General features: G+C 51.9%; 1 protein-coding gene across 1 annotated transcript; it reads left to right on the top strand.

The window, feature by feature from the left end:
- The first annotated feature begins 2,482 nt into the window (after positions 1 to 2,482).
- LOC115639619 (heat shock 70 kDa protein II-like) lies at positions 2,483 to 4,405 on the top strand. Its single transcript, XM_030542604.1, has one exon. It carries the CDS (start codon positions 2,483 to 2,485, stop codon positions 4,403 to 4,405), a length of 1,923 nt encoding a protein of 640 aa, XP_030398464.1.
- The last annotated feature ends 5,635 nt before the right edge of the window (positions 4,406 to 10,040 follow it).

Consider the following 10,040-nt stretch of genomic DNA (forward strand, 5'->3'; position numbering starts at 1 on the left):
GTGCGGAGAAAAGGGGGCCTTTCTTCCCCCCCAGCATCAACAGTTTCCCTTTAATGCCCCCCCAGTCCTCCTTCATGCTCCCCCGCCACCCGAAGCCTGGGTACGGGCGAGTTAATATGTCTCTTAACTCGCCAGCGACCCAGTGCAGGTTGACGGGGAAGGCAGATCAAAGTGCAAAGACAAGCGGTTTTAATTAGATTGACTGGAGCTGTGGGTTTCCTCATTCATGCTAGAGAAGGGGAGGGCATGGGAATCCACCCTCTCACCGCCCCCCTCTCTGCAGTGTTGAAATCAGCTCCACCCTGGGAACTCACATCAACCCCACCATACCCTGCATGTTTTCAGAACGACCCTTCGTGGGATGAAGCCACAACGGGAGGGATCTGGGATCAGTAACGCCTTTGATGGGGAAGAGCTGGGGCATGCATGGGGTGGCCCAGCCCGAGTGCTCTAAATATCAGGAGTCAGCCGCCCTTCCCCCACCCCGCCCTCCCCCGTCACATAAAAATCATGAGATTTTTCAAACTGCAAAACACGGGGTTCTTTGCTTTTCGATTTCGGAAAGCCTTCCCTTTTAAAGCACTTTGAGAGCTAGGGCTAGAAAGCATTATGTGAGAGCTGGCTGGGTTCATATCCTGATTGTCAGGTGCTTGTCTATAATAATATAAATAACAAGGCTTGGAAGGATCAGCTTTTTATTGGTAGACATTGATTTCACTGCACACACACAAACCAACAACAAAAACTATTTCCTTCAATAATCATCGAAATATGTTCACTTTTCCTAGTTTTTCTCTGCAGCTGCGGGGGGAGGGGATGGTTAACCGAAAGCCGAGATTTCCCCATAATAACAAGACTCCAGGAACTGGGCATTCAAACATCAAATATGGAGAGTCTTGCAATAACCTCGTGAGAGTTGGTAGCACTGAGAAAGGCCTCGGGAGGAAGGTTCCTCAGCAAACTATCTATCCTGTCTTTTCTCTGTCTGCCCACACCTTTGGTCTCTGTCCATCCATCCTCTCTTACCAATCTGTCTCTCTCTCCTGCATCTCTACAATGTCCATCCCCTAGAATCTAGGTGCTCGTACCCAACTGGGATTGGCTCAAAAAGCCACCCAAAGTAGGCACTAACTATTTCCAATTTGCTACAACTGCTTCCTGCATGTCAGTAGCCATGAATGGCTCTTCCTACAGCTGGGAGAAAGAGAGTCGCCTAGTGGATAAAGCACTGACCTGGCATTCAGGAGACCTGGGTTCTTGGCCTGGCTCTGCTGCTGGAGGACTGTGAGCATGAGCGTGTCATGTCTCTCTTGTGTGCCTCAGTTTCCCCATATATAAAATGATACTGGTACTGCCTTCCCTTTTAAAGCACTTTGAGAGCTAGGGCTAGAAAGCATTATGTGAGAGCTGGTTGGGTTCATATCCTGATTGTCAGGTGCTTGTCTATAATAATATAAATAACAAGGCTTGGAAGGATCAGCCTTTTATTGGTAGACATTGATTTCACTGCACACACACAAACCAACAACAAAAACTATTTCCTTCAATAATCATCGAAATATACAGATAGAAAAAGTAAGAAAAACGCTGCTTGAGAATTTATTAGCATCAAAATCCAGTGATTCAGACTTTTGAATTAGGCTGGTTACAAATGGACTCACGAATGAATAGTAAAAACAGGTACAATCTGTTGATTGCAGGATATTTACTTTGTATATTTTGACATGCAACGTTGATCGTTTGTGTTAACGGGGTATAAAGCTTTTAACTTTTTCATTCTCCGTGTCTACTGTCATTAAATCATTGTCTGACAACCCCTCCCCTCCCCATCCTGGCATTTTCCACAACTGTGAAAATTTAAATGGATAAAAAGGGAAAAATATGCTCACAACCCAAATTTCACACAAGGGTGACGTTTCAATAGCTGCGAATCGAAAAAAAATAGATGTGAAAGAAACCGATATCAGCTGTCGAAGTTATAAAAATATCAAAATTGAATTCTGCCAAGCCTACATATGACCCAAGGTCTCCTCTTTCTGTTCATGTCCCCCGTGATGCCCCAATGCGCCCCGCCTCCTCTCACATTCACTCCCATGCCGCCTCCTTCCCCCCCAGCACAGTCACTCTTTAGTAGGACAGTGGGAATACTCCATTTCCAGAGCTGCCAATAACACCCATAGGGTTGAAGCCATAATGGAGAGCAGAATGCAGCAGCAGGCTGGTGGCTTGACCCTATTGTGACACGTGTCGTGGTAAAGGCAGTCAGGTCTCTAGGGGAGCTGAGGTGGGGAAGCTCCTGCCTCCCGGCTGGAGGCAGAGACAATATTAATAGATTGTCCAGGAGAACAAGGCCCATGGAAGTCAATTTACCAACCAACTGAGGTGGGGGCAAGGGGCAGGGAACAACCCATGGGAGCAGTTCTGCGTCTCCAGAAAGCCCCAGGAGCAGATCTCTTTTTGTACTACAGCCTCGCCCCCGACCATGCGTGGGGCCAAGGGACCGGCCGTGGGGATAGACCTAGGCACGACCTACTCCTGCGTGGGGGTCTGCCAGCACGGCAAGGTGGAGATCATCGCCAACGACCAAGGCAACCGGACCACACCCAGCTACGTGGCTTTCACAGACACGGAGCGCCTGGTGGGGGACCCAGCCAAGAGCCAGGCAGCCCTCAACCCCCAGAACACCATCTTTGATGCCAAGCGGCTGATTGGCCGGATAGTTGAGGACCCCATGGTTCAGCTGGATATGAGGCACTGGCCCTTTCAGGTGGTAAGCGATACCGGGAAGCTCAAGGTACAGGTGTCCTTCAAGGGGAAGGAAAAGGCCTTCTACCCTGAGGAGATCTCCGCCATAGTGCTCACCAAGATGAAGCAGACGGCTGAGGCCTACCTAGGCTGCTCCATCACCCAGGCCGTCATCACGGTGCCAGCCTATTTCAATGACTCCCAGCGCCGGGCCACCATAGATGCTGGGACGATCGCTGGCCTCCACGTCCTGAAGATCCTCAATGAGCCCACGGCAGCGGCCATTGCCTATGGCCTGGAGGCCAGCCACAAAGGGGAAGGGAAGCGCAACATCCTCATCTTTGACCTGGGCGGCGGCACCTTTGACGTGTCCATCCTCAGGGTGGACGACGGCATCTTCGAGGTGAAGGCCACGGCGGGGGACACCCACCTAGGTGGGGAGGATTTCGACAACCGGCTGGTGGATCACTTAGTGCGGGAGTTCAGGAGGAAACACAAGGAGGACCTCAGCCAGGACAAGAAGGCCATGCAGAGGCTAAGGACGGCTTGCGAGAGGGCCAAGCGCACGCTCTCTTCCGGCACCGCTGCCGCCATCTCCGTTGACTCCCTGTACAAGGGGGTGGATTTCCACACCACTGTCACCCGGGCTCGCTTCGAGGACTTGTGCTCCGACCTCTTCCAGGCCACCTTAAAGCCCTTAGGGAAGGCGCTGCGGGACGCCAACATGAACAAGGATCAGATCCACGACATCGTGCTGGTGGGAGGCTCAACCCGCATCCCCAGGGTCCAGACGCTGCTGCAGGAGTTCTTCAGTGGGCGGGAACTGAGCAAGAAGATCAACCCAGATGAGGCCGTGGCCTATGGGGCAGCTGTGCAGGCGGCCATCTTGACAGGCAACAGGTCCCAGGGTCTGCAAAACATGCTCCTCCTGGACGTGACCCCACTGTCTCTGGGGATTGACACGGTAGGAGGGGTGATGGCCACCGTGATCAAACGCAATTCTCCGATCCCAACCCAGGAAACCATGGAATTCACCACGGCGGAAGACGACCAAGAGACGGTTGTGTTCGAGGTCTACGAAGGGGAGAGACCCATGAGCAAAAACAACCACCTGCTGGGCACCTTCATCCTAAGCGGCCTTCCTCTGGCACTGCGCGGAGAGCCCATCATCCAGGTCAGCTTCTCCATCGACAGCAACAACATCCTGACCGTGTTGGCGAGGGACACGGATACTGGCAACACCAGCCAGCTCACCATCACCGACACCAGGGGCCGGCTGGACAGAGAGGAAGTGGAGCGGATGGTGCGGGAGGCCGAGGAGCACAGGGCACAAGACGAGGCGCAGCAGGAGAAGATTGCAGCCATGAACTCCTTGGAGTCGTGCGCACTTCACCTGAAGAGGGCTGCGGAGGGAGGCCAGGCCCTTGATGTTCGGGCCAAGAAGAGGGTGTTGGAGCTGTGTGAGGAGGCCACCTCCTGGCTGGAAGGAAACCAGCTGGCGGAGAAGGAGGTGTACGAGGAGCGGCGGAGAGAGCTGGAGGAGGCGTGGGACTCGGTCTTCTCCGACCTCAGCCAAGGTCGGGGGGTGGAAGGGGAGTCCAGAGGCGAAGAAGATGGGGCGGAGGCTGCTGTTGCCCAGCACGGTGAGGAAGTGGATTGAATATGGACCGCACTGCACTGTGCCTAAAGGATGCATTAAAAAAAAAAACAAGGGACCCGAAGCATTTTGCCTCCTTCGTGCATCTACTTAGCAAAGCAACAGATGGCTGCACAGAGCTTTCTTCTCCCAGGCCCCCCTGCCCAGTGCCTAAATCAATGACTGGTGCCCTGAACCATTTCACCTTCCCCCTGCATTCCTGATAGGTCAGTATCATCACTCCCATTTTACAGATGGGGAAAACTGAGGCATAGGGAGATGTGACTTGCCCAAGGTCACCCAGCAGTGAGTGGCAGAGACAGGAATAGAACCAAGGCTTCCTGACTCCCAGTCCCCTGCTCTAATCACTAAACCCCACTGCCTCAAAGAACTAGGAAGTTTGGACTCCCAATCCCTAAACCATCAGACCATTTACCCCCTCCTCCCCCTTTGAGGCAGCTTCTTTGACCCAGACGCTCTATGGCAATGCGTACCATGCTGCACTTCTGGCTGTTAACAGGCCTGGCAGGTGTCAGAGCTGAGATAAGGAGACAAGAAATCAAACCTCCCGCTGCAAGGCCTGGGCTGTTTGCCGGAGGTGGGGGCGGTCAGTTGGGAAGGAAAGCCTCCTGACTGGGATGTGGGCAGTTGTTCCTAGTGGTTAGAGCAGGATTCAGCAGTCAGGAACAACGTCCAGGGTCAGAGCTGGAGTCAGGATCCAAGTAGGGCTGGAGCAAGGCTGGGAAGGAGGCAGGCACAGGAGTGATCATAAGCGTTGAGCAGCCAGCGATCAGCCCTGTTGGGTCCCTTCAACCAATCAGGAGGGTTGGCCACCCAGGAGGTTTTGCTGTAGCCCATCTGGGCTCATTTGTCTGCCCAAAGACTAAACTAGCTAGTCTCAGGTTCAGCTGCAGGTCCTCGTCCCTGAAGGGCTACTTCTAGGGTCCTCTCTCCACACTGCTCAGCCCACACCCTTGATCCTCTCTTCCCAAATTGCCCCTCCCAGCTCACTTTATAGCTAAGTCGGGCTGAGGATTGTCTGTGTCGCCGAATAAGCAAAAGCCACTTAAACCCTTTCCCTAGGAGGATCACCACCTGCTGAGAGGCTGGCGGAGGGGAGGGGTTTGCAGGATGATGACGGATAACAGAGATGTGTTTTATCCAGGAAAAAAATCTAACTGAAATGGACATTTCTGCACCCAAATCCCTGGAAAAGAAGTTTGGATGAAATTTTCATCCTTTTTCCTTTTCTTTCAGCCTAATGATTATTTAATATCTGTGTCATGGTAGTGCCTCCACGCCCGAGTCCCAGGACCGTGATCCTGTTGGGCCAGGAGCTGTATAAACGCAGAAGAAAGAGCTGATCCCTGCCCCGAAGAGCAAATAATAGGCTGGGTCTACGCTACTGCTGGGTCTATGCTACTGCTTCCCCTGGCCTAGTTCTGCCGGGCAGGCCTGCGCTCCTTGACTGACTTTACTCTGCCGGCAGAAGCTGCTTCGGCCAGCGTGGTTGGGTTCCCTCCAGGTGTGGTGGATCAAACTCAATGTGGGCAAAAACTGCCTTGTCAGGGATGGGTGGCATCCACAACTGGAGCGCTTTGCTGGTCAGGCACTCCTAGGGAAGATGCACCCTGAGGTGAAGAGGACTGGGAATGAGTGATAGGGGATGGATCACTTCAGGATCACCTGTTCTGTTCATTCCCTCTGGGGCACCTGGCATTGGCCACTGTCAGAAGGCAGGACACTGGGCTAGATGGACCTTTGGTCTGACCCAGTATGGCCGCTCTTATGTCCTTATGATAGGTGGTAGGCTGAGACAGATAGCTGGGGCAGTGCAGGAAAATGAGGAGAGACATAAACGGCCTGGAGATTTTTCCAGGAATGAGGGTGATACAAATCTTCCTTCTCTCTATCCCCAGCTCTGCCCCCTCTGTCCCCACCACCTGGCTGTCCCGTCTCCCGCCCCCCAGCTGTTCACCATGACCCTGCCTTCTCTGGGCTGGAGAAGCAGAGAGATCGGGGGAACACCCCGTTGCACTGGGGCCTTTTTGCACACTACAGGCTCCCTTTTCTTGCTGCTGTCAGCTGCCGCCCAGCGCCCACAGCAGCATAAAGCCTCCACAATAGGGATCTGCACTCGCAGGCCTGTGGGCCATTTCTGAGGGAGCCCAGTCACGTTAAAACCCAGTCACGTAAAAACCCCATGCTGCCTCTGTCAAAATCCCCCAGGATGGGGTCTGAGGCTCTCCTGTTCTAAACCGTCACACAGTGCTGTTTAAATGGCTGCCATGTTCTGCCCCAGAGGTGGCTGCCTTTCCACTGAGAGTTGTGATCCTTCCCTTTCTCTGGGCGAAATTCACCCTTGTGCAAAAAGGCTGAGGCCCCTTCGGCTCGTGGGGGGTTGTTTCGCTCAAGCGGCTCGTGGAAAAAAAGGAGGCAGGATCGGGCCCCTCCTGGTGGGCTAGCAAAATCTCTGCCAAGGCAGCTGCAAATGGGCTGAAATCTCAGTGCCACTTTCCGCTAAGTGGCCAATGATTATTCATTCTGTCGCTCCCCGCGCGGCCATAAACTTTAATCACAATGAAGTCATTTGATTTCCATACACTGTAATCCTGCGCCGATCCGACGGGAATTAATGGCCACTTACGGGAATGGAAGGGGTTTGGAAGTGAGCGTTGCAGGGCTTTTTCCCCCCTCCCCCAGAAGATGGATGGCATTTGGAGAGCTCACCAGGAGACAGCTGGACCTGTCATGGGGCTAAAAACTCCTCTTCTGGCTTCATATTCCTTCTGTCACCTTGAGGTGCCCGTGGCCGCGGCCTGGCTGATTTCAAAGCACTTTGTCTTGCATGAAGACTTGGCAGAATTAGATTTTTTTTTTATCGTGCCAATGGATAACTTAGACCTTTATTTTAAGCCTTTTTCTCGATTTTGATCCATTTGCATGGTCATTCTCTTGCAGCATTTTTAAGCATTCACCTCCCCTGCCCCCAAACTTTGTATCGATTAAAGTTTCACAGCTGTAGGACATTCTGGGTGGTAATTATTTAACGACAGCCTCCCATGCGTTTTCAAGCAGCAGTTTTCTTACTCTGCTGATCGGTAAAGTTCCAGGCAATATTTTTGCCTTGGGGAGGGAGAGGAGAGGGGATTGTGCCTGCAGTGAAATTGACATTCACCAACATCTATCGGTACCTATCGAATCCTTCCAAGCCTTGGGAAGAAGGTCAGCCAGGCCTTTCAATTTATCCCTGGGGATACTGAGGCTTCAAGCTCCTGCAGGGGGCGGGGGCAGACCCATTTGTTTTGTTCTGTCTGTACAACACCCTGGCCCCTTGAGGTCCTGGTTGGTCCATGCATGGGGCTCCTAGATACTACATGTGACAATCAGTTATGAAGTGACTTGGCCTAGGACACGCAGGAAGCCAGTGGCAGAGCCCGGAATAGCCCCAAGAAGTTTCAGTGTCTCCAGGCAATTTTAAAAATAGCCCCTGATCTTCAGTCCCAGCTTGAGGGTGCTTGCTGTGTCTTAGGTGGTCTCTGAGCACTGCCTGCAGTCGCCTCACAGCACCCCTGCGAGACAGGGCAGAGCTGGTATCTCTGTTTTATGGGGCAGGAACACAGAGCTGCTCTGGGACCCACCCAACCAGTGTCTGGAAGAGCACGGAAGTGCACACAGGTCTCCTGAGTCCCAACCATCGGGAGTGGTGCCCATGGGTGCTGGAGGCACCCATGGTAAATAACCCCACCGCACCCTGCGAATCTGCCTCCCCTTTCCGCTCCCAGACTGGTGCTGAGGCTGACGGATTCAGCAGAGCCTTTGATGCTCAGCACCACGGTGACCCCAGGCTCTGGCTGAGGTTGTCGAACTGGCAGGAGAAGAGGGGATTAAATCAGGGAAAATGGAAAGAAAAGGGACAGGGCTTTCCTGTCCCGCAGGGCCTTTGACAGAGGCCAGCCCCTCGGAGCGAGAAGGGAAGGGCTGAAGCACTGAAGCATGCTGTTGACTCAACAGGGAATTAAGCTTATTATGAATCCAAAAGGGGAGCGGAGCTGCTGGATGGGAGGGGGTGTCAAGGAACCGGGATTTTCCTTTCTAAGTCAGTAGTTCTTCCCCATCGGCTCCATTCGTCTGGCTTTCCCGGAACTCATTCATATTTGCGTTCAAATCAGGAGCCTGGAAATGATGGCCCTGAAATCCCTAAGGGATAGAAACCTCTAGGTGTGGGCTGGGGAGACATCCCAACCTCTCCGTCCTGTCAGGCACAGGCCGGTTTAAATTCTCTGGTTTCCCCAGCTTTACATTTTCATCCTCCGCAGCCGGGTGGTCGGAACAAATGTTGCCATCAGAGAATTTCCCGCGAAAGGGAAACTGGAGTTTGCACCTAGCTCTTCTCCGGAGTCACTGAAGGGCATTCGAAAGTGCAAAACCAAGGAGGAGTCCTTGTGGCATCATAGAGACTAACACATTTATTTGGGCATGAGATATCCTGGGCTAAAACCCACTTCATCAGATGCATGGAGTGGAAAAGACAGTAAGCAGTATATATATTATAGCACATGAAAAGATGGGAGCTGCCTCACCAAGTGTGTGTGTGTGGGGGGTCAGTGCTAACGAGGCCAATTCAATTAAGGTGGAAGTGGCCTATTCTCAGCAGTTGACAAGAAGGGATGAGTATTAGCAGAGGGAAAATGACTTTTTGTAGTGATCCAGCCACTCCCAGTCTTTATTCAGGCCTAATTTGATGGTGTCCAAGTTGCAGACGAATCCCAGTTCTGCAGTTTCTCGTTGGAGTCTGTTTTTGAAGTGTTTTTGTTGACGAATGGCCACTTTTAAGTCTGTTATTGAGTGTCCAGGGAGACTGAAGTGCGTTATGCTTCTCTTTCAGTCCTTCCTTGCCTGTCTTGCTCCCTCCCTCCTCTGCTTTACCTTCCCCTTCCTCTCTCTGATTCTCTTCCACTTTATTTCCCCCTTCGCCATCTCCCCCCCACTGGTCCTTTTCTGTATTCATCTGAAGTTCAGCCTTATTGTAGTGTATGTGGTAAAATGCTGGCGTGTGATCATTCCCTTTGTACCTCAGTCTCCCCCACTGAAGAATCCCGGAGTCTCATTCTCCCCTCTCGAACAGCTTGGCATTGAACTCTTATTATTCTCCCTGTCAATTAGATTTTACCAAGTCTTCATATTTTCAGAAGGCGTTCTCGCTGCTTGAATGGAAATACCTACTATACAATTATGCCAGACAGAATGGCATTTTAAAGAACTCTGCCAATGGTGCAGCCGATCACAAAAAAAAAAAAAATTGCTGCTAATTTGTAGTCTTTGCATTAGCTTTTCAAGTGTTTTTTTTATGCCGGCAATAATTTATAGCTGCAAGACAACAGCTAGTCATATGTGAATAAATAATGCCAAATTTCTGCATCACGGATAATGAACAAGCTCACCTTTGCTGGGGAGTTCAGGAAAGAAGATCTTCCTATGTTCTGCTCCCCCCTCTCCCTCCATTTTCTGGGGAGTTCAGGAAAGATCTTCCTATGTTCTGCTCCCGCCCCCCAGATTCTGCTCCCCTAGATTCTGGCCGTCAGCCATTCTAGGCACTAAGGTCCCTTCTGAAGTTTCTTCCAAGGACACAAGTTGCAGAATCAAGAAATAGACTAAT

This window comes from Gopherus evgoodei, chromosome 24 (genome assembly GCF_007399415.2).
Source record: "Gopherus evgoodei ecotype Sinaloan lineage chromosome 24, rGopEvg1_v1.p, whole genome shotgun sequence".
Classification (NCBI taxonomy): domain Eukaryota; kingdom Metazoa; phylum Chordata; order Testudines; family Testudinidae; genus Gopherus; species Gopherus evgoodei.

Bases quoted from the DNA above. Each gene is read 5' to 3' on its own strand.
- LOC115639619 (XM_030542604.1), top strand. From the start codon at position 2,483: ATGCGTGGGGCCAAGGGACCGGCCGTGGGGATAGACCTAGGCACGACC.